This window comes from Xenopus laevis, chromosome 3L (genome assembly GCF_017654675.1).
Source record: "Xenopus laevis strain J_2021 chromosome 3L, Xenopus_laevis_v10.1, whole genome shotgun sequence".
Classification (NCBI taxonomy): Eukaryota; Metazoa; Chordata; class Amphibia; order Anura; family Pipidae; genus Xenopus; species Xenopus laevis.
The window spans coordinates 85,042,289-85,066,414 of NC_054375.1; the positions used below are offsets into that span (position 1 = coordinate 85,042,289).

Here is a 24,126-nt window from a genome sequence, read left to right on the forward strand (position 1 = left end):
GCAAAAACACAAAAATATTTCTGTAACTTACCGTACCAGGCCTTGGGTATGGAATTCTACCCTGGTATGGAATCAGTTGGTGATTTGGACCCTCTTTGTGTGCAAATGGTCCATTAAATACAGTTTGGATATCTGACATGTGGTAAACACAAACTGCAGATCCTTTAAATACAGAACTGAATACATAAAAATATATATTAGAGAACATTTGAATCAAAATACTGCAACATTTGGCAGGTTATGAAAGTTTGAACATATTTGTGTTTTTTTTCGGTTATTACAGTTTTGCTAATGAAGGTGAATTGCCCTTTAAGATGTGATTCTTTCTTTTCCCAAAGGACCTGTTTTCTTATATTGTTACACTTATTTATTTGCTTATCTCGAAATTGTTACAAAAGTATCTTATCTGTAGCTGTGGCTGTTCTGGGCTGTCTGCAAAAAGCCAATTAAGTTAGAAACTGTGTTTCTTTTTCTGGCTGTTCATTGCAGAGAAAAACTGGACTTTCCAGTACAAACGAGGAACTGCGGGTTGAGCTGTCAAAAGAGGGACTGTCCCTCTAAAAACGGGACAGTTGGGAGGTATGACAAGGATAGGGTGGACTAATCTGTAGATGGTGTATGGGTTTATGTATATAAGGCCTTAGTTTACACCAGATAACACATAGATGCAAATTGTTGCAAATATTTATCTTAATATAGAAGATTGTAGCTAAATTTAAAGCATTATAAATCAGGTTTTCAGGTGCAAGAAAAACTATTTTTTTTATTGAAAGCAAACAATCCACTCCACTGTAAGACTGAATATTCAGGGAAGTTTGAGTTTTTTTGTTTTTAAATGTACTGCATTCCACAAAGACTTTAATGGTGCTGTATAATTTATGTCTCATGGTGTTTTATAATTCCAGAAAATGTTGAACAGTACTGTGGACTGTGGTACTTACTTTGCTTTAATTTTGTGATAGAAAAATTAAGTAATGCATTCTTATGTCTGCACTTTACTCCTGCAAACCGTAGCGCATAACAATCATACTCCAATATTATGATTTTTCATTCTAATACCCCTGCTATTTTTTATACAGTATTTGTTAATGCACCAGTCAACACTGAAATATAAAAACACTTTACATCCATTTATTAGTATTGTAATTTACATTTCTGAAATGTGTGCCTCAGCTTTAAAAATAATAAAATACTTTCAATTTAAAAAAATGTCTTTAGCACAAAATGTCCAGCTTTATTTTGAGTGTTATAAAATTGACAAAAAACAAGGTATTTTGCTTTGTCAAGGAAATGTCTACTATACACACTACTATATAGTCTACATTTAAGGTGGCATTACACTCATTTGGCATTACACTCACTTTGGGGACCTTCCCCAGCACTTTTCTAACATTTTTTTGATTGAATAAAAATCCTTCGATCGATCGCTTAAAATCGTTCGAATCGTTTGATCGTTCGATCGAAGCATTTGCGCTAAATCCTTCGAATTCGATATTCGAATTTGAAGGATTTAACTTGAAGGTCGAATTTGAGGGTTAATTAACCCTCGACATTCGACCCTTGATAAATGTGCCCCTTGGTGTTTTTTTTTTTCATAAAAAGAAACAATTTAAAAAAAAAAAAAAAAAAAAGATTATGTTACTGGTCCTTTAAGGTGGCGAATAGTTTCATTTCAATTTTTAAAGGGCCCGTACATGATAAATTTCGAAAATCGAATTTGAATATTTTTAAAAACTCAAATCAGATTTTAACTATTCCCTAGTTGAATTTCTCAAAAAAACTTGAAAACTCGATTTAAAAAATTCGGATTTTCACTTCAACCTTGATAAATTTGCCCCTTAGGGTTGACGCTAAAATGTAGCAAATGTAGGTTTTTTTCCCTCACACTGAGATTTTTCAAATACTGATTCTTGCATCATTCCAAAAAAGGTTTTTTCCACAAATAAATATCAGGAGCAAAAATGTTGAGATACATTCAAACCAAAAACAGTGTGTTTGTATGGAAACCTTTCTATAATTCCAATAAAAACAAGAATGAAATAGTTCCTAAGAAATCTCAAATTATTTTTCATTAAAGCCTGAGAAAACTCTGTGAAAAAAACCTATGCAATGAGCACACAAGATGTGCTGAGAGATATTTATGAAGGGTTTCCAAGTTTTGCTAAATCTTCTCCTGTTTAAGAAGCCCCTAATTGGTTACTGTAATAAATGTTGTTAGTAATCCATAGCAACCATTTGGTCCCATTCACCGGTCAGCTGATTGGTTGCTATAGGTAACTAAATGTGGGTAAATAAGACTTTTATTACATTGCCCATTAACGTCTATAAGAAATTATAACTGCCTAAATTTGCTACCCTTCTTTATTACCATTAATTTTAACTACAAAGAAACATATAGACTATTTTTATTAAACTCATACATTAGTTCAAATGTTAAACCTTCTGTTTCATCCATACTTTTTCTTGGCAATATTACAACCGCTGTACAAAAACCCTAAATAGTCACCCATTTTCAAAGTGTTCACTTTTCACCATTTCACTTGTTTCATTCAGAGACAAATCTCTTAAGATTAAATCCACATGTTCCAAGGTTTACATAGCAAAAGGAAATCCTACCTACTGGCTACCAACTGGTCCAGACTTCCTAACACTCAGGTCTTTTTCTTTTACTAAAGACTTTCTATTTATCTTTGTTAAGCTTTGGTCAATTATTCTCCAAATAAACATAATTTTATAACTGTGAAATGGTGCTGATAATTCTCTTCAACAGATAAAGCCCATAGAGCAAAATACGCTTGTAGGAACTATATTCTATCTACCCTTTTCAAGAAGTTTTCTTTAAATCAGGCATGTTAGATTGCTGCTCTGGGGTGGGGGATTTATGTATACCTCTTGGTAGTAATTAAAAATATTTTGAATTATTATGTGTTGCTTTGGATTGCTGTGGCATCCTTCCACCCAAGTCCATTTGAAAATAAGATGACATTGTCCTCTCTATTACCATACTGGCTAACACACACTCTGTTTTTCAAGCAAAAATGTATAGAGTAAAGAAAATGTTAATAGACAGCCTCAATGTGACTTTCAAGTAGAATATGTGTATAAAATGTACATTTATACAGACTGGATACATTTTATGATTTAAAAAAAATTAATAATAATATGATGCCAAATTATTATAATGCATTCTAATGAACGTTCTAAGAAAATAATGTTTTAAGAAATGTATAAATCAGTAGAGCAATAATAACTGCCAAAGAAAACTGAGCTTTTGGAAAGGGATAAATCTCTTAACTAGAAAAAAAATCAGCTTATAAGGGAGGACTGCTATATGCTAAGCAGGAAGGCCACCCACCATGGAACAGTCTTCCATGGAACAGTCTTGGCTTACAATATGTAGCTTCCTACAAAACTAAAACATTTTAAGGTCACCACCAAACTTATTCAAGAGACAAAAGTCTCTTGAATGGATGTAAAAATAGAGATAGGATTAAAAAACATATCGCTCCTATGAGAAATGCCCTCTGTGTCTAAGGTGTTTCCAATAAAAAAGTTGTATATATAAATATACACACATGTATACATACCACATATCTACATGTGTTATATAAATATAATACAACAGAGAGTGTTTGCATTAGCTTCCAAATGCCAACTACGCCCAGCCCATATCATCTTCTAGAATCGTTACTTCATTTTTAACATAGTTAAAATATTTTCTGCATTGCCATGATACACCCATTTAGGGAATGCCATGTATTGCGTCATATGAGTTTCCCTTTTGAATAAAAGTATCTTGCAAAACCCTCCTTAAGAAATAACTTCTAAACCACCTTTACTGGTGCTTTTATTTTGTTTTTAAATGCAACAATTGCATCTAATAATTGTGTATTGTTTCCAATCATTTTCCTATCATAACTTGCCACTGCATTCTTTATTCTATTCACCTTTTAAATACTTCTAAAAGCCTTTCCTGAAAAGGAACTTCAGATCCTTAAAATGATCTAGCTGCACTTAAGTGTTTACTGTTGTCTAGTCACACTGTTTTGAATTTGAAACCGTAATATCCATATATTGTATAACTGTGAAATAAATATGTAAAGAAAAGGAGCACTGTGGTGTGTGCAACAGAAACATACCTGAAACTAGCATTTTCAAATCCTTGCATACAGCTTGACTAATTGTTAAATGTTATACAGCTATATACTGTATATAAATATATACAGTTATATAAGAATAAAATGGCAATTTTAGGCACAGTATATTATACCAGATAAACCAGAAGACATTCAGTGGCAATCAAATATAGATATATATATATATATATATATATATATATATATATTTCTATATGTATCAATAAATTGGTGACACTTTTTACTTTTTATGATTGCCCCATATATATATATATATATATATATATATATATATATATATATATATATATATATATATATATATATATATATATATATATATATATATATAATGCATTTATGCAAATTGTTAAAATATTGAGTACCTTGATGTTGTGAAAATTCCATACACAAGTGTAGTCCTAGGATTGTCTGTTTCCATTAGAAAAACATCCTCTGCATAACAGAAAATATAGTTTAACATTTTTAAAAAGGAAAAGATCAACAATTTATATTTAAATGAGTATATAAATAAGTGCAAGCTGATCTTAGCTGAAAGTGCTGGTTCACAAAATTAGTTCAAAACGTGTTTTAGGGGCAGATTTATCATAGGTTGAGTTCTGTTTTCCTGAAAAATTCTAGTTTATTAAGGATAGTTTTAAGTAAAAAAATAAGTCAAATTTTCTGTTATAAAAAAAAAGATTTTTGTAAGAAAAATAGCTTAAATCTGAAAATTCCTCAGCTAAAACCTGTCAAAGGCATGTCAGAGGTCCCTTGAACCATTTGAAGGTGTTAATGGCCTTCATGATGTTCAGGTTTTTTTTTTGATGGGTTTCACTCAAAAACTCGATTAATTTGAGCAATTCTGTTTTTTTCCTGCAGAAAACAGTTTTGGTTTTTAACCCTCAATTCACTGATTCCAATTTTTTCCATTAGTTTTTTCTTAAATTAGAAAAAATTCAAGTTGTGAGTTCATTCGAGGTATAAAAAACCTAACAAACCTCTAAAACTCGAGCTTTGATAAATAACCCCCTTAGTGTCAGAGCCATACAATATAATGTTTATTGAATAGGCCTCAGTGATCAGTCTATGTATTATTCTCTCCTCAGCAAAGAAAAGTGGATATTACTCATCAAGAATATCAAGAGCAAACGTCAGTGCTTACATGGGATATTAATTCAATAGAGAAAGTCGTAAAGAAAAGTCACTAAGCTGGTAAAAAGTTATGAAAGGTATCAATTATCATAAAAGGTTGACCAAATGTGGATTGTTTAGACTTGAGAAGAAGTGCTTATACGGGAATGTGTTATCTACTGTATCTGGTGATGATTATTAGACATAAGAGGGTTTTTTTTGCATAAGACAGGAACGCAAGCTAAAAGATGCCATATGAGCCTAATCCACCCCACACCCCATGTACATTATAAAGCTTAAAACGCTAAACTGCCAGTGGTGGGGGCAGGACCTTGGGCATCAATAGAACTTGGTACCACAGAAGAAGAAACCACTACATCTGGGATGAGTGTTAAAGTTGAATTCCAAATTCAACGTGCACAAACATTTATTTTACGCATGTTTACTACATACAGGTGCAGTCATGAGGTACTTAAAATACATGATGGATTACTGTTCAGCATTTACAGCATTATGTAAGTGCCTCAGGCACACCTGAACAGTTCAAAAGCAATACAGCAGGGGTGTAATTACAGAAGAAGCAGCCCCTGCAGCTGCAGTGGGGCCCAGGAGGTATAGGGAGTCCATGAGGCCCAAATTAATGAGCAATTTTAATATATGTTGATAAAACAGGACAACCTTTGGATTTGAGGTCCCTAAAATTATTTTGCTGTGGGGCCCAGTAACATCTAGTTACACCACTGCAACACAAACTGTTTTCTGTAGAGCAACTGATTAATCCTGCAATCAGGGCATTGCTAAGGGAATTACTGCTATAAACTCACACACTGAGTTAAGGTGACTAGTCTGAGGGCAGTTTGGTTAGCTGTGGAACTGGACAGGTATGGAGAGGCATCCATATGTAAAAAGTAAGCAACTACTCACTTGTTCAAGACACCAAGATCTATTAGTAAAAGCAACTTGTCACTGCTACAAAACACCAGAAAATATCCTGCCATAGACAATACTGAGAATTGCCTCTGTTAAAATACATGTAGACTATAAGTACTTTACTTAAAGATTATAAGTAAATTATCAGCATTGTCTATTTTTGTAGCCGCAACAACAATCTGCTACTTGTAGCTCTGTGTGTCTTCACCCTATGAAAAGTATAAAGCCAGTGGGACACACCAGAGCACTGAATAACATTGCAGTGTTTTTCAGCCTGATGTAAACACCTGTGGACTCCTATGGGGACAGTAGTCAAGGTTGTGCACTTAGTTTAAGACTACACTTCAGAATGTTAAATACTACCTCTTCTGTGAGTTCTCCATTGCATCAGCTATAGGTCCTATGTGCATTTTTAACAGAAAATAGGAGCTATCAGGTAACATACTGATTATCCCAAAGTAATGTAATCTGAAATAGCAATCTCAACCTTATTTAATTGAATTAGTGAGATTCTGGTTTGCTTTAACCTGTTAAACGGCCGTACCTAATTCATCAAAATAAGTCTCTGTTCCATCATCATCCATCACTGAGCATACCAGTCTAGCCTTCAAAAATGTAGTCCACTTGTTAACAAGGCTTCTTTGTCCACCAATATCATTCTGAAAAAAAAGAAAACCCCATAGCTGATATTAGACTGAATATTTCAGATACTGTTATTATGGAGGATAAAATTATCGTAGTGCTTCCAGAAGAAGCAAGCCAACCAACAGATGCAGTTGAAATTGCATCCCTGTGCTTCCCCAAACAGCTTTATTAAGGGGTCACAAAGTGACCACCGCAGCTGAATTGATCTTCTACATTACTATCATTGAGGTTATGTTTTGCCCACATCATTTAAGTACATTAATAGATGGTGAAAGTAATACCTAGAGTATTCATTTACTGAGCAACTGAATAACAGCTGTGGTGCTAGTGAGAGCTTCAGGCAAATCAAATGGACTGATTACGTTTGAAGCACACCAGCAGTTTACCACTTGCAGAGCCATTTTAAAGCAAACATTTGAAGTCTAGTTTTTATTAAAATTATTAACATTTTATTTAAAAGAGAAATTGCCTAAAAGCCATATTCAGCTGCCACATGAGTAACATGAGATGCTTGGGTATGCACACTCAGTATACTCTGAATAAAGTTCAAGTTAATTGCTTTGCCTTCTCCTTCAGAATACATAAAGTATACTAAGACTGCGTTCATGTAAAATAATAGTCTAGATATACAGCAGTAATATGACTCCCTTAGTAAATGCTAAGCAATACAGGAAATTTAAATTTAACGTTAAAACAACTACAGTGCAATTTTTCTACTATAAATGTATTTGATAAAAGTTCATGTTTCAATGCTTCAAAGTTATCATGAAAACAACACTCTCAGCCAAACAACACTTTTGGGTTTGGCTATAAGGGGTTACACTCAGTCAACTTATATGTAGGTTAGACTAACATCAGACAACCCAAAACATAGCAACACCCAGAAAAGTCATTCACTTCCAACATCTATCATTAACAGGCGATAATTTGACTATTCCCCTGCTCTCTATAACAGGTAATAACTCAATATACACCAATGCATCACTTTCTCCTACAATAGATAGTCAGGGTAAGATCCTACTAGTTCAACAAGCACTCCAGCAGCCAAAGGGTTAGTTTACATTCAAATACACTTTCCTGCTAGCCGTACTAGTTATTTAGCATATACAGTAAATAAGTCACTTTCCCTTTCCACACATACAGAGTTAATACACTAAGACACAAACTTTCATATGGGAGATGAGTTCTTTAGCGCACGAGGACAAAACTTCCAAAAAATATATATTTAATATTACAGAAGAAAACAGTGCATTCATAAAGAAAGGTTGTTACCAAAAAGACATACATAAAATACAGAAATACAGTGGGGCACATTTACTTAGCTCGAGTGAAGGAATAGAATAAAAAATACTTCGAATTTCGAAGTATTTTTTTGGCTACTTCGACCATCGAATTGGCTACTTCTGCCTTCGAATTGAACGATTTGAACTAAAAATCGGTCGACTATTCGACCTAAAACCTACCAAGCATCAATGTTAGTCTATGGGGAAGTTAATACGTAAAGCCTTCGACTTCCATATTCGAAGTCGAAGGATTTTACTTTGATGGTTGAATATCGAGGGTTAATTAACCCTCGATATTCGACCCTAAGTAAATGAGCCCCAAACAGTAGGTAAAATAAAAAGGAATAAAACAATAAGAACCCCTATTTACATGCCATGCTAGAATTTATTTGTATCCTCCTGAGACAAGAGTTGGAAACCAGGGCATATACTCACACAAAGGTGAGTCCCCAAAGTATGAGCTGTCATGGTTAAATCTCCCCAACCCTCCCTCATTACCTTATACATGAGGTAGGAGTGGCAGGATTAATGACCCCCTGTAAGTGGTTGTGGGTTTTATGCCAGTTTTCTGCAATATAATATTGGGACTTGCCAGCACCTAATATTATAATGAAAACAGGAGCATGGGGTGATCCATAAGTGGGCAATCAGAATGGTACCAAACATGAGGATGTTCTGGGATGTTCCCATTCACCAGGAACCATCCCTCCTAACTGGTGGGTATAGGCTGGCCCTATTTGGTACCATTAGGAAGCATGTGACCTCCTCATAACCAATATGTGAGTTATGAAAATGTGAATCCTATGACAGAGCATATAATCAATACATTTTCTTATAAATTCCCCCCAGCAGCTTCCTTGTTGATCAACTGATCAAAAGAATTGACTGGACAGGCTTCCTTGCCCAAATGGTGTGACTCCGAACTCAATAGGACTTCATCTCCCAAAAGCCAGGTAATAAGATACTAAATTGGTAGTATTGAATATAATTAAAATGGTGATGTTTTTATTAGTCAAACATGCCAACACATACATATCTATTTTTGCAGATGATACTAAATTGTGCATAACTATAGGTTCCATGCAGGATGCTGCCACTTTGCAGAGTGATTTGTCTAGGTTGGAAAACTGGGCAGCAAACTGGAAAATGAGGTTCAATGTTGATAAATGCAAGGTTATGCACTTTGGCAAAAATAATATAAATGCAGGTTATACACTAAAGTGTGTTGGGAGTTTTCTTAAATGAGAAGGATCTTGGGGTTTTTGTAGATAACAAGTTTTGTAAGACTTCGGAATATGCCCTAGTCAGTACCAATGAAGTCTATATACATTCCAGAAAATAACTCTTCATCTATTGAAAAGACGAAGAAAAATGACTGAAACCATTACTTGCTTTACATTGTGGACAAATGTTGCCATTTACTAAGATTTCAACTTCTTAATCTATCAATCCCTGTTCACTGTACCCCTACATTAAAATGTACAAACGCTAACATACTTTGACAAATTTTTCGCAGCAGTTTCGCCGGTGACAAAATGCGAAAATTCGCCATGAATCCATGCCTGGCAAATAAATTCGCCCATCACTAATGTATACTGAAAAGATTTCAAGGAGACATACATCAGCTGCAGACTAATTATTTATGCACCATTGTGATTAAGCTTGCTTCCTCAAGGATGAGTGTTAAATATAAGTCACAGATGTCTTGTATACGAATATTGGTCTCCTATTTCTAAAAAAAAATCCCATTATGGCGCTTATATTAATATTCTAATTACTTCAGTGTAAGATCAGTGTGTTGCTTGTATCCTTAGGTGCAAACATTTTCTAGAGTGTGAGTTATAGTTCAATGCTTAACAGTAGGTTGAATAAGATCATTACACATAATGCCAATATTTATCCACCATGTGATATAGATAAACTTGATATCAAATGCCAACTGTTCAATACACCGCTGTAACTTCCGTTAAGACCTACATCCAACGAACAGCATATCTCTCAGATTCACTCAATATGTGCCTGCTGATAGACTATTGCTGGGAGACTTCTGTTCACAGGATCAGAGAGGGGCCCCTTCTTCCACAGAGGCCTTCACTTCTCAACAGCCATTTCGCTTCTCAGCGTAGCTTTGTCAAGAGACAGCAAAACGGCTGTTGAGACGTGAAGGCCCCTGTGGAAGAAGGGGCCCCTCTCTGATCCTGTGAACAGAAGTATTTCAGCAATAGTCTCTCCCCAGGCGCATACTGAGTGACTTATAATGAAGACTCATCGTTGAGGAAGCAAGCTTAATCACAATGGTGCATACATAATTAGTCTGCAGCTGATGTATCTCTCCTTGAAATCTTTTCAGTATACATACAGTATATCAAGCTCACAAATAGGAGTGACAATATTTTGTGGACATTGTACTAATTTTTGGCGGACCTTTTAGTTTAATACAAACAGCATTTATTATTTACAATATTGTGATAACATTATTACTTTGTTATATAATTGCTTGTGTCACAGGAGTGAGGGGCCCCTCATCTAACAGGAGTCTTAGGGTTTTAATGTGTTTTTAATATGTATGTGTTGGCATGGTTGACTAATAAACAGCGCCATTTTAATTATATTCAATACTACCAATTAAATTTCTTATTACCTGGCTTTCGGGGGGATGAAGTCCTATTGAGTTTCTTGTTTTATATTATGGTAATTGAAGTAGCGACACCCTTGAATATAGCCAATTATCTTCGCTCAGTAATTGTTGTTACTTTAGCAGATATAGATACACTTTGCATAGCCTCCCCGTGGAAATGTCTAATTAAGGGTCTCTTTGTGAACCCAAAACCAAATGTCTCCGGTGTTAACCCTTTACAATGCTAACGCAATACTGCTCTGGCATGACAAGGTCATTAATCCATTATATTCTAAAAAGGATAATGTTACTATTTTTTTTATCCATGCCTCTGGTTTATTGAATGAGCATAGACCACCATAATAATAGAATTTATTTATAGAAATAACATGAGTATAAATCTGACTCATATCTGAAATGCACACATAGCAGTCAGGAACCTGTTTATTAGTTTATGTCTTCCATTCCCTTACTCAACAGGCACAGGAAATGTACTTACACAGAACAGACTTACTATAATTATTAGATTTTATTAGATTATAGACAGTCTGTTATAAATGAATAAAGACATCTTACAGGGCAGACTCTTGCTATCATGGAATGTATTTGCTTCGTGCTCCCAGTGTTATCAGTCAGTCGCTCCTTCAAGAAGAAATAAACCTTTGCGTCATTAGGATCTGTTCCATCTGGAAGTAGCTGTGCATCCACAAAGATTGGCTCTGATTAAATAAAATATGAACAGCCTTAATTACAATCTACAGTGATCTTAAACAAATGTCTGTATATCAATACATACACACAAGGAGTACAGATCACTATTGTCAGACAGAAATTCAAAAAAGCACTGCCAGGAAATGTAAATGATTTCATTTTAGGGAACAACACTAACAATTTACTCCTCAATGTCATTCATTATCAAGCAAGGGAGAAAGAGATATTTCGGATTTTATCTATTTTTTTAAACCTGACCTGCATGTACCCAAAACTGCCTGAGCAACCAAAACTTAATCTACTCTTTGTGATATTAGCCACATCTAATAAACTATGTATCGGACTTTTGATGATGTAGAATTGTCTGAAACTCTACAGAGGCACTGATACAGAAATTGATCCAGCACCATTCTATTAATTTCATCCTTATTTTGATTATATTGCTCACAGCAGGCAAATTAAATCACTTCATCTAAATTACCCTCTCATACACACTTGAGTTGAAAAATCAAGTCAAATTACACAAACCCTACATAATTTTTGCCATTATGCCATTTTATTGCTGAATTGCAAATAAGCTGCAGTTACAGTGCAATACAGAATACTATCACATTTATTAAGATGAGCAGAAATGTTGAAAGACTCACCACTCAGCCATTTTGAGTTGTGTTGATCTGTTCTGACTGCATTACGTTTTGTGAGACTTCGGAATATGGCAGAGTCAGTGCCCATGAAGTCTATATACATTCCAGAAAATAACTCTTCATCTGTTGAAAAGAGGAAGAAAAATGACTGAAGCCATCACTTGCTTTACATTGTGGACAAACGTTGCCATAAACTAAGATTTCAATTTGTTAATCTATCAATCCCTATTCACTGTATTCCTATATTAAAATGTAGATATGGTAACATACTTTTAAATAGGGATGCACCAAATCCACTATTTCGGATTCGGTCGAACCCCCGAATCCTTCACAAAGGATTCAGCCGAATACCGAACCGAATCCTGATTTGCATATGCAAATTAGGGGTGGGACGGGGAAAACATTTTTTACTTCCTTGTTTTGTGACAAAAAGTCACGCAATTTCCCTCTCTGCCACAAATTTGCATACACAAATTAGGATTCGGATTCGGCCGGACAGAAGGATTCGGCCGAATCCGAATCCTGCTGAAAAAGCCCGAATCCTGGCCGAAACCCTACTTTTAAAATTACCATGTTAAGGTACTTTGTAAATTAGAAGTATGGATTGATTTTAGAGGGAAAACTCGAATTTTTGGTAGAGAAAAACCCCTCAAATTTTAGAGATTTATCATCCGAAAATATACTTTGTGTAGAAGTCAACGGCAGATGTCACTGAAGTTGTTCTTTGACATTGTGATCTGCACTGGATACTCCAAAACATTTGAGGTTTTGCAACGAAATCTCAATAAAATCAAGTATTTAGAGAGTCAATCGTATGATTTGGATTAACGCTTGACTTTGTTGTGTTGATTTTTCACTCCGATTTTTTCGGAGAAAAATTATTGATAAATGAGTTAAAATCATGGAAGGGAGTTTGTCAGATTTCCTTTCATAATAAAATAACATGAATTTGAAGTGACAAGCCGTTGCAACAGTTTTGTTTAATCAATATAAATCTTGTTAAATGTAACTGCTTGCTATCCTCTGTTATTGAAGAAGTGACCTTCTGTTAAATGGAAACTATTTTCTTAGTAAGTAATGTCATCTATTAAGCTTATTAATTTAATGAGAACAAGACTATGGAATATATCAGTTGAAGTCTATATATTGCTATCTATATTTAATTTTTTATGGTCAACAGAATAGCACCATCATTTGTGCTGAACCCTGGCTTCCCAGTCACTGATTTACATCTGGACTGTGTTCAGTTACGATTTGAACCTCCAAGATATTTTGGTGGGTTTTTTTGGAGCCCCGAAACTGCTTTGGACAGTGCAATGTATGCATTTTAAGTTAATTTTGCCATAAAGATGACAACTAACTCTCTATGTGGAAGAAGAACATAATTCTATAAAAGAAAAATAAAATCAACTGCTCCAATCCACGTGAACAGATCTGAATACTCAGGTACAGTGTGTTCTGTACATTATGGGTGTGAGGCTGGCCATCTATGCACAGTACTGCCTGCTGGCCCACTCTTTCCTATGACTGACAGCTTATTAGCCCATGCAGGGGTCCAGAACCAATATCAGATTATGATGCAGTCCTCTCTAGATAGGCCTGCACAGAACATGTGGTCATTGGACCTTGGTCCAAAATGGTCATCTTATGTGTGTTTATGGCATCATGATATAACATTTTGGGGCACTCCCCTTCCGCAAGCATTTTTCTGCTTGAGGGAGGGGTGTGCCCCAAAGCACTACCTCATGATGCAATGAAAATTCTTGAGGAAGGGGATTGCAGAAAAATTTAGCATTGTGAGGCTACACAGTTTCTCCGTATAGGTTTATTTTGGAAGGCTTCCAAACCCTAACAAAGCATTGCTGGTGGTGTTGTACAGGCCAAAATGACGAGACCACAATAACTTGTCCAAACAGACACAAAAAATAATTGAGTCTTCAAGTGTTGAATCAAACAAAACAGAAAATTGAGCCCTTTTTAAAAACAGCAAATATGCTCTATAATTTGGTTAATCTACACTTTTCTAATGCAATGTCAAAAGAGATGAGCAAACATGTTAAGACATTAAATAATTCTTAAATAAATGAGCCAATACTTCACTAACAGAGGCAGATTTATGATGTTCCAGTACAGCTTCTGCAATCATTTTGCTGAAACCCATACTCTTGAGCATTCATAAAAATCTTTCCTCGTGTGTGCACAGCTAATTTCCCTAATCTCCACTAGGAAGGAAAGATAAGAGCCACAAACAAAATTGAGTTTAAAATGGTGCTTCACACACTTATTAGGACACAAAGTTGTGAACAAAGGAATAATATTTCATAATGATCCAGTTGTTTGGCCTGAGATCAGCCTGGTTTGGCCCACAATTTGGGTGGCCATATTAGGAAACGTTAAAGAGATTGGTGAACAGCAAAACAGTGTTTCAGGTTTAAGCTTGGTCAACTTTACATGAGAGATGCATTGTTGATATGGAATGGAACTCTTGCCCTACAGGGCAGTAGAATCTATAATGAAATTTCATAAACACCAAATCTTTCAGAGAAACAAATTCAGAGTAATAAGTATATTAGATGCCACTCATAAAAAAATCAAATTAAGATAAGCAATTAAGATAAATGAAGTTTCCTAAACTGAGAAAGGTTAATGGATTATGTTTGTTTCTGATGCAATTGGAAGCTATCTGAATGTAGACTGATCATTTTACAAATTAAATTATTTAGAAACATGGTTTTTAAATGTTATACTTACTAATCATAACTGAAACGGTGTTCACTTTGGGGTTAAAAGAGCAGCGTCCTTTGCCCGATTCATTCTTGTAATCAATTGCAAAAATACGATCCTATCAGATAGAACAAATGCTATGAGAATTTAGAATGCAGCAGTTTTAAACAAATATATTGCTTAATAAAAGAGGAAGCAACTCCTAGGGGCAAATTTACTAAAGGGCGAAGTGGCGAACGTTGGCGAAAATTCAACGGCGTGACGTCATTTCGGCACTTCCCCGATTTACTAACGGGTGCTGGCGAAATAACGCTAGCGAATGAGATAGACTCTAGCGTAACCTCGCACTCTAATGCCAGGCGTATTTTTGCTCTACGAAAGAGCGTTACTACGCAAAGTTTTTGTTTTTACTGAAAGTTACCTCTATCGCCAAACTTGCCTTCACCACCTCAGACCAGGCGAAGTGCAATAAAGTAGATAGGAGTTTGTGAAATTGTCTACATTTTTTCTAAGTCCCAAAAAAATGCCATTGTACTTTAACTGCACGCCGTATGCACATTAGCCAACACTAGAGTAACTTCGAACTGCTGATCATATTTTCGCTAGCGCAACTTCGCACACATTCGGTACCGTATGAGCAACTTCGGATCTTCATGAATTAGCATTGTCCAGGCGAATTTAAGCCTGGCGAAGTGTTGCGATGTGCGCGAAGCCAGCGCTGGAGAATTTTTGCAGGTAAGTAAATTTGCCCCCTGGAGATTCTACCTTCAGCTCCACAGCACAGCCTCTCCTCAACCACTGTGTGGTGGGTTGCTGCACTCCATCTTTGGTCACATCACTTCTATTCCCAGCCTTGGGTCTTGGCATTGGCATAGTGAGCACGTTTTTGCTTGCTATTGACAAAGACAAGGCTGAAACAGAAGTGATCTACAGCTCTGCATTTCTGGATGCACAATGGGCAACAGCTAAGTGGGGTACATGTGGGTGATACAGCTTGGGAAGAGGCTGGGGGCCTTTGTGCTTGGGCTAAAATCAGATATTTGAGAGAGGTTTACTTTCCCTTTACACAGGAAGAGAGGGATATTCATCTTAGAATTAAATTTTGACATGATCTAGGCATTTTTAAGCCGAGATACAATTTGCATTTTAGGATTTAAGATTTTTTTTTTTAATTAAAAATGCTTGACTTACGTATGACTCGATGTCGGTCCCCAACACCCCTACTCCCAAGAATACTCCAGACAATAATTATGGGTGAAAAAGGCCGCAGCTTATTTTATTTCTTAACCTTATTTAAGCTTAATTAAAATAACCACCAAACAAATCTCATTATTATCACCACATTGAGTAGCCTGTTAACATGCATAAAACATTAGCCACTAAAGGCTGCATATAACCAAATGAATAATGTGTTGACATCTGTAAAATAATAGCCATCGAAGGCTGTATATAACATTTCACAATAACTTGTAATAACTTACAGTATTCCTGTTAACCAACCCTGTTCTCCAACCTAAGGCTAAACCTCCATCCCTTCCTTCCATGCCTGCTGTGCCCAAGCCTAGCCCCAGGTCCCTCTCAGCTTAACACTACAACGCCCTCTCGGCTACCCATTAGGGGAGCCCCACTACGCCACTGCGACTCAACTCCCAACCCTCCTTATCGGGCGGGCGGGAAACGATGCTCCTCCTGCTGTTCCCAAGGTAAGACTGGCTTCCCGCCTCTCACCCATTCTATTTATGGCTTAAGCCCAACATTCCTACAATCCCCATAATGCCAAGCACCAACTCCCACCATAGGCTTACTCGTCCCTCAGTCACGCCCCTCTCTGCTTCACCTGTTCCAGGGGCGCTTTGTGGGCTTCTATCTTATTGCTCCATCATGGAAGAAGATTTATCCCAAGGTAAATCACTATTATAATAATTTCACATATTTTCAATTATGGCCCTATCCATTTCATATTTCAGTCAATAATTTAAACTAAGCTTGGCTGTCAGAATCAGTGAAACAATCTCAGTTCTCTTGGCGAAGAAGGCAATTGCAAAATAAAAACACTAGTTAAAAACTACCTGCCTAAAAAATATCTTAAAACTACATAAAAAAGTATCTGTAGTTTGTCTAAGAATACCACTGTCTATGGTGTACTTAAAGTAAATTTTAAGATGAACTCCCACTTTTATTCATTGTATTGTAAAGTAATATGTACTACTGGATATATCTCATTCTGATATGATTATGAAAGAAGATTTAAAGTCAAATGGAAATTGTATATATCCTGTATTATTATTTCCTGAAGATATCCTGTATAGGCAAACTATATTATTGCATGTTAGTAATGAGATTAACATTTAACCTTTGAAGGTATATTATCTAAAATTCCAATACACCTTAAGCTAAATGTACCTTAATTACATAATATAGTTCCCCAGTAATATTTAAATCAAATTTCTTCCACCTGAAAAAAATGAATTGTGCTTTCCTAGACTGCCAGATGTGTTGCTCCCAAAAGTGTTCTAGTTTTGCTTATACCTTTTACCATATGGCACACGTTATATAAACTCCAAAAGCTAACATACAATACAAATGTCCCCCTTCCACTGACTTAAATTGCAGTAAAACAGTATGTTTAAGTTAAAGACTGTATCAAATCATATTTTTAGCCATATTGCTATATCATATCTGTGACCCTGTTGCCAACAGGAATAATGTTTAACAATAAAAGGTTTGAGATTGTCTGCAGTGGTTCAAACCAGATACAGTGTGTGTAGAGCAGGAACTTAAAAATGCAATCTTCCACCAGGCAGTAGAATAAGTAAAATATTTATTAAAATATTTATTTATATTTATTATCAAATCAGCGTAGCCTTACGCATTTCATGTTACACACACTTAGTGATAGGCCTGAATAAGTGTATGTAACACGAAACGAGTAAGGCTAAGCTGACCTTTCTTCCATTCCAATTAACATTCCTGCACAAATCTTAGCAAACAAATTTCTGTCTTCTAAAGGCTTCTTCTTTGCTAATCATATGAGTTTATGGCTTTTAATAATATTATCCATTGTCCCTGCCAGCATGGTTATATTTACTTTTACTGCAAAACAAAAATTAAGTTTCAGGGTGAAAAAAAAAAAGCAAAGCAAGCAATGATCAGGTAGTGTCATACAAAGTATGTGGGCATTTTTGTATTACCCAAGATTGGGGCACCAACATCTTTCTGGCCAAAACAAGCTGCTCCCAGCTCAGCTATACTAACCTGAGCTGACACTCCAACATGGTTAAAGACTCTGCAGTTGCATCGGTCATGCTGGGAGATAGAGGTGGTGCCTTCCTTTCATAGGATGGAGAATTATTTTCATTATTTATTTTTATTTATTTATTTATTAACTATTTAATTATGCAAAACAAGTCCAGAATGACAGACAGAAAACCAACCTGACAAGCAGGTTCCATTGGGCTGGGGGCAGCTTTGTGGACCAGAAAGGTTTTTTTACAGCAACTCTAGTTATACACGAATCAATGGATTTTTACAGTAACCAATCAGTATCACTTTGTTTAAATGATGATATTGTTATGCAAACCATTATATAAAATGAAAAATTGTAAAAGATAAGGATATTGTAAGTCATCAAGTACCCCCCAGTGAAATAAATCACCAAGTTTTTCCCAGGACAATGTTAATCTTTGTATAAAATTGCACGTATGTACACCACCAGCTACAAAGACATCACTGTTTTCTCAGAGATGATCACTAAAACAGTAATATTCAGTGTAAAACCATAAGAAAATAATTTAGTATGAAATGATTGAAAAGATTTAAAAATAATACAAATCAGTATATAAATAGTACTTAAAAATGAAAATCAGCACTTACTGTACCTCAGACCTACGGCCTCTATTGATATATGTACAAACAGGGCTGAATGCGCCACTGCCACATACATACAAATGTGTTCGGTTGAAATTCTGAATTACACGCACAAAGTTTCCACAGCCATGCTAAAAAATAAAAAAATTAAAGTAACAATAAACCAACTGATATTTAGTATTTTATATATAGATATATATACAAATGTAAAAACATTTTCTTTTAGTTTTAATAATGGTGTGTGGCCAGTCATTTCCATTCATTATACATGATCCTGCTTTTATCAAAACAGGCAGCATGGCATCATGCCAACAGTTTTATACAGGCGGCAGCCCTCAAAGTGAGAGAAAATGACAATTTGCTCAATCTAAGGCTGAGGGGAGTTGTTGCTGGTAGCAGGAAGGCAACACCATTGCCATCTTAGTCTTTAAGAGCTACTGCTAATAGAGACTGTTTTTCTCAGTCACAATTGCTGGGAATGAGATCTAATAGTTGATTTGGGGAAACAGTAAAACTGGGATGAGAATTACAGGAGCACAGTTTGATCAGGATGAGAGCAAAAAGAGGAGGGACCTAAGCTTCCAAAGCAGAGTTTTGCTTGTCACTCACAGCTATGACTACTTCTTGTGTGAAAATAAAAGGACACACCTTCTCTCATTTCAGCTTAGACACTGAGCAGAGGATCTCTCTGCAGCTTTGATATAATAACATTTTTAATGTAAAACATTATTACTTTTTTCTGGGGCATAATACATTTAAAGAAAGAGGGGATATTATAAAAAATTATGAGCCTGACATAATATGACTCCTATAAACTAGTTATATATATTGAAGCTGAAACATGAATGGACTAATCTAATGACCAAGATTAATAAAAATAATAGTAATACGTGACTCATTTTGACACTGCATTTTGGGGCTCCAGATCACTGAATACAAACATTATGGCAGGAAAGGCAAATCAATAAGGGAAGGTTGAAGATTTTACTTTTCATGACGATGATATAAAGTGAAACTATGTAGCACACCAGGGTATCCATTTGCAGTCTTTGGTTGCTAAAAGTCAGAGCTGGGTCAGACATATAAGCAGGTTTTTTTGTAACAGTGTGTTAAAATGTGCAGCTATGATTCTGCAGCCAACAGCTCCAATTCATATTTTCGTTTGGTTCCTTAGACTTTAACCTGACTCACAAGACAAGTATTTTCCTCACTGACTTACTGTGGGATCTTTGCCAGCCATCTTGCACTCTTCAACTTTGCTAGCTGAAGCAGGCCAGAAAACCTACAGAAAAATAAAAAACTCGCATATAAATATTTTTATAAGATTTGTAAATCGGCAGATGCATTGATATGAGTTTACAGAAAGTGTATACTTTTTATGAACAAAATATGTTGAAAAAGCTTTTTATTCCATGAAGAGGGTTTATTTTTTTTTCACAAGCTCATGTAATATACAGATTCACATTCCATATGCTACTATTATGCACTTGGAAAACAATTGTAACGCATCCCTTGTGAGGTTACACAATATGTGCTTCTTTCACACTTTCATAAGCTTGGGAGAGCCTAACACTAGTGATTAAGTTTCCCTTCCTTCTGAAATCTGACAGTAAGTTGCTCCTTATGTTAGAAATGATAATTATACATTTGTCACAAAAAAGCATGGGAAAAGCTGACACTTCAGTCACAGCAGCAATAGGAAGCACTTTGCTAATAGGAAGCAGACTCTCAACAATAAATATTAAATAGAACATCTGTGGGCTTGGTGCTGTATTTTAACAGGCTTGATAAAAGGCCCGGAAGGGTCCGAAACGTAGCCCTTTTGTGATGTATATGGGCTTAATAAACCACTTTTGATACAACTTTAACAAAAAGGTGTGCATCCGGATTTTTTGGCAATTACTCTACTGACCCTAATGCAATTCAAAGCACCCTGCACTTTAAGTGTTAATTTTGGGATTAGGTTGAGCTCTCCATCATTGTGCATTGCATTTTTAACAGAATGGCATGTATTATAATATGTGTAAGCTTTAATAAATACATGTCCTGCAATAAATGTTCTGCAAACATACATTTATCATTTTATTTATCATTTACAGATATAAAGTACTATACCTATAATTTAGTGGGTCCATAGCAAATTATTCTTGGCCCACACAAACATAGCAGATGAAGACCTGATTTGGAAACTCATATAATAATATTCTATATATATCAGTCAGGAATCCACTGGGCGTGTTGTGTGCTCCAAAGCCCCAGAGGTCTGCTGCCTCTATGGACATTGCCCTGTTAATATGGCAATACAGCAATCAAATGAGATTTAGATGGACTTCTTTGTCACTATAGTTTATTAAAAAAGGAGATCCACAAATGCACTAGTTCTTTCTTATACTTTTCATAAAAGTATAACTATATCCCTTTCTCACAAATTTAATCAGTAGGGTGAAACATAGTTTTTTTGCTATTATTTTTCATGTACAGTATTTATATGTTATGTGAGAATTATAGAAACTTACACTTAGAGGATCGTGGCTTATATTGTTAATATTCAAAGACAAAATATGATCTTTGCTGCCAACATAGATTCTGTCTTGATCCTCATCCATGAATAAAATCCTGTAATCCAATGGGCTATGGGATATACTGTAGTATTCAGAGGTTTTAGTTTCTTGAAGTTCTGTAAAAAAAACAAACAAAATTAGTTACTTGTTACTTGTTTTCTTGATTGGACTCATTATTGGAACTAGTGACTTCACTATGAGGACGTTTGAACTGCACATAACTGGCTTTGCTTTAATATATATATATATATATATATATATATATATATATATATATATATATATATATATATATATATATATATATATATATATATATATATTATATATATAATATATATGCATACAGTATATATATATATATATATATATATATATATATATATATATATATATATATATATATATATATATATATATATATATATATATATATATATATATATATATATATATACGTATATAGGCAAAATTAGCGGAGGCACTGACAGACATAAGCATGCGCATTTATTGAAGCTTCATATAACCCCCACATCAAAGCGTTTCGGTTCTCCTTGAACCATCGTCAGTATCCTGACAGCGGTTCAAGGAGAACCGAAACATGTTAATATGGTGGGATATATTAAGCTTCAATAAATTCACATGCTAATATGCCCGTGAGTGCCTCTGGTATTTTGGTTATTTGATGAATTGGGAAGCACCGAGGACTTGGTTGGATTATGAATAGTGCTGGTATCTCTTCAAGATAGGCCCACGTTAGGCCTCACAATATGGAATAACCTATCCCTTTCCAGCTGTATATATATGTATATGTATTATAGTTCTGCAGTCCAATGATGATGGAATCAGGAATCTGCTTGCCCCAGCTAGGAGGTTAATAAATCTTATTAATATGACCTCCAAACAGACTGCCACCACATACTCATGTAAAAAAAAGCAGTCCAGCTATGTTAAAAAAATATGCTTTATGCCAATGGTATTAATATGGAAGAAAATAATAATATAGGAAGGCTGATATTTGTGTCCATGTAAAAATTTTATTAAATTTAATTTATATTAAAAAGCTCCCTGAGAGGAAGGAGGATAGTCAAGATTTACTTTAATATTGAATCAAGTGCAGAATTTTAAATTTAATATATAAAGAAAATTTCTTATTCCCATGCAGTCTGTAGATTCTCTTAAATTCCAGAGGAACTGCTATAGACAGACACTATTGTGGAGGGCTGTTTGAACCTCTGTGTACTTGAAACACCAGGGCCTTTTATGAATGTCAGCCCAATATATTGCCATCATCCTTTATTAATATATAGCGCCAGCAAGGTACACAAAGATATCCATTAACCTAAGTAACAAACAGGGGTCTTACAGTAATTTATCAAACAATTGTTACAGAATTAATATAGGATCAGATGGCCCAGCTCACAACAGCTTGCAATCTAAAAGGTATTTATAATTGGCTACTTTGCCCACAGCCATATGTCCCCTTTTCCTTTTAGATGGTAATGGACAGGACCACTTTTATTTCCTGTGCAAATTTTGTATGGGATCTGAATGTTTTTTATTTATGTGACCCAGTACAATTAGGGGAGGAGGATGCTTTTTAATAACATTCAAATTCAAATATTGTGATTACACTTTATGATTTCAGTTCTTGGAGCAGTTTGAGACTATATGATCCTGCAGATGAACTTGCAAAATTAGGAATGCACAAACACACCAAACAACAATGTGCAAATACAGTTTACCACATGGGCAGGTATACATTAGCAGTTACAATTTAGTTACTAATGCAGAGAGAAAAATCATTTGGTCATTATGTTTAAATCTCACAAGTTTAGGTCTTGAATAATGTGACCTTTAATAGAAGAAAATGGAATTTATTAACCAAAAACAAACAATAATGATAACATTTCTAAACATATGGTCCAACTCTCTTCTGTGGCTAAACACTCACTTTCCTTTGCCTAATTCTTTCCTTTTGCTAGTGAGGAGTTCCCAGTAATGCTCAGCATTTAAATTTATTTAGTAACCACAGTCTTGAATTTGCATCCACTTAACAGCTGTGAGGGATTAAGTCTTCCCTACTAGTGTTTTGCTGTTGCTTCTCTGCCAGATGTGGCCATAGATCTGAGTTTTCACTTTCTAGGATCATTAATAAACTTTTCAACAGGGGGATTGAAATATTTACACATAAGTCTTTTCAGGGAAGTGTCAGTAATGTCAAGTCTGGTTAATACACTTGCAGAGTAAAATATACACTTAAGAAGATATGAATTGACATTTCCAGTTTGGTCATACAAACTGCAATCCCAGATTTTCTTGTGGAAACCCAGGACTGTTCCAAGAAAAAATAATTTAGTTATAGGCTATGCCATATGGCTACGTTTGAAGAGACAGCAACCCTACAATTCCCTATGTGGCACCTCTTTATCCCATTCCTTTATTATGGTGAGTCTCCTGCACTCCTGAGTCTCCATCAGTATCCAATATTGCACATGCGGTTTGTCACACATGTCGAGAGAGAGAGAGAGAGAGAGAGAGAGAGAGAGAGAGAGAGAGAGAGAGAGAGAGAGAGAGAGAGAATAAAAGGGCTACAAATACATTTTCTTCAATGAGAAAATGCAAACTAAAGCTGGTATTTCAGTGTTTGTCATAATTATTGCCCTTAAAGGTGGAGATCTGGCAATTGTCTTAAAATATGTCAGTTTCAGTTCACTCCACCCACTTTTCCTTTAAGTGTATGTTACAGAACATGCATATGACATTCCATATGTAATATTTATATAGCTTTGCGTTAAATCTTACTTCTAATCATGCTATAGGTAAATATTTATAGATCTAGTGCAAACAGAGCCAGTATTTCAGTGGCAGCAC

General features: G+C 35.2%; 1 protein-coding gene across 2 annotated transcripts in view; it reads right to left on the reverse strand.

The window, feature by feature from the left end:
- Positions 1–24,126, reverse strand: part of sema3c.L (semaphorin 3C L homeolog) — an 87,468-nt gene that overhangs the window by 19,641 nt on the left and 43,701 nt on the right. For both annotated transcript variants that reach the window (XM_041586545.1, XM_018252700.2), the window contains 9 exons: positions 21,208–21,368; positions 19,911–19,973; positions 18,703–18,822; positions 14,852–14,942; positions 12,104–12,223; positions 11,322–11,464; positions 6,745–6,859; positions 4,523–4,592; positions 32–176 (listed from right to left, as the gene is read on the reverse strand). In XM_041586545.1, coding sequence (XP_041442479.1) covers positions 32–176; positions 4,523–4,592; positions 6,745–6,859; positions 11,322–11,464; positions 12,104–12,223; positions 14,852–14,942; positions 18,703–18,822; positions 19,911–19,973; positions 21,208–21,368 — 1,028 coding nt within the window. The remainder of the gene's footprint in view (positions 1–31; positions 177–4,522; positions 4,593–6,744; positions 6,860–11,321; positions 11,465–12,103; positions 12,224–14,851; positions 14,943–18,702; positions 18,823–19,910; positions 19,974–21,207; positions 21,369–24,126) is intronic.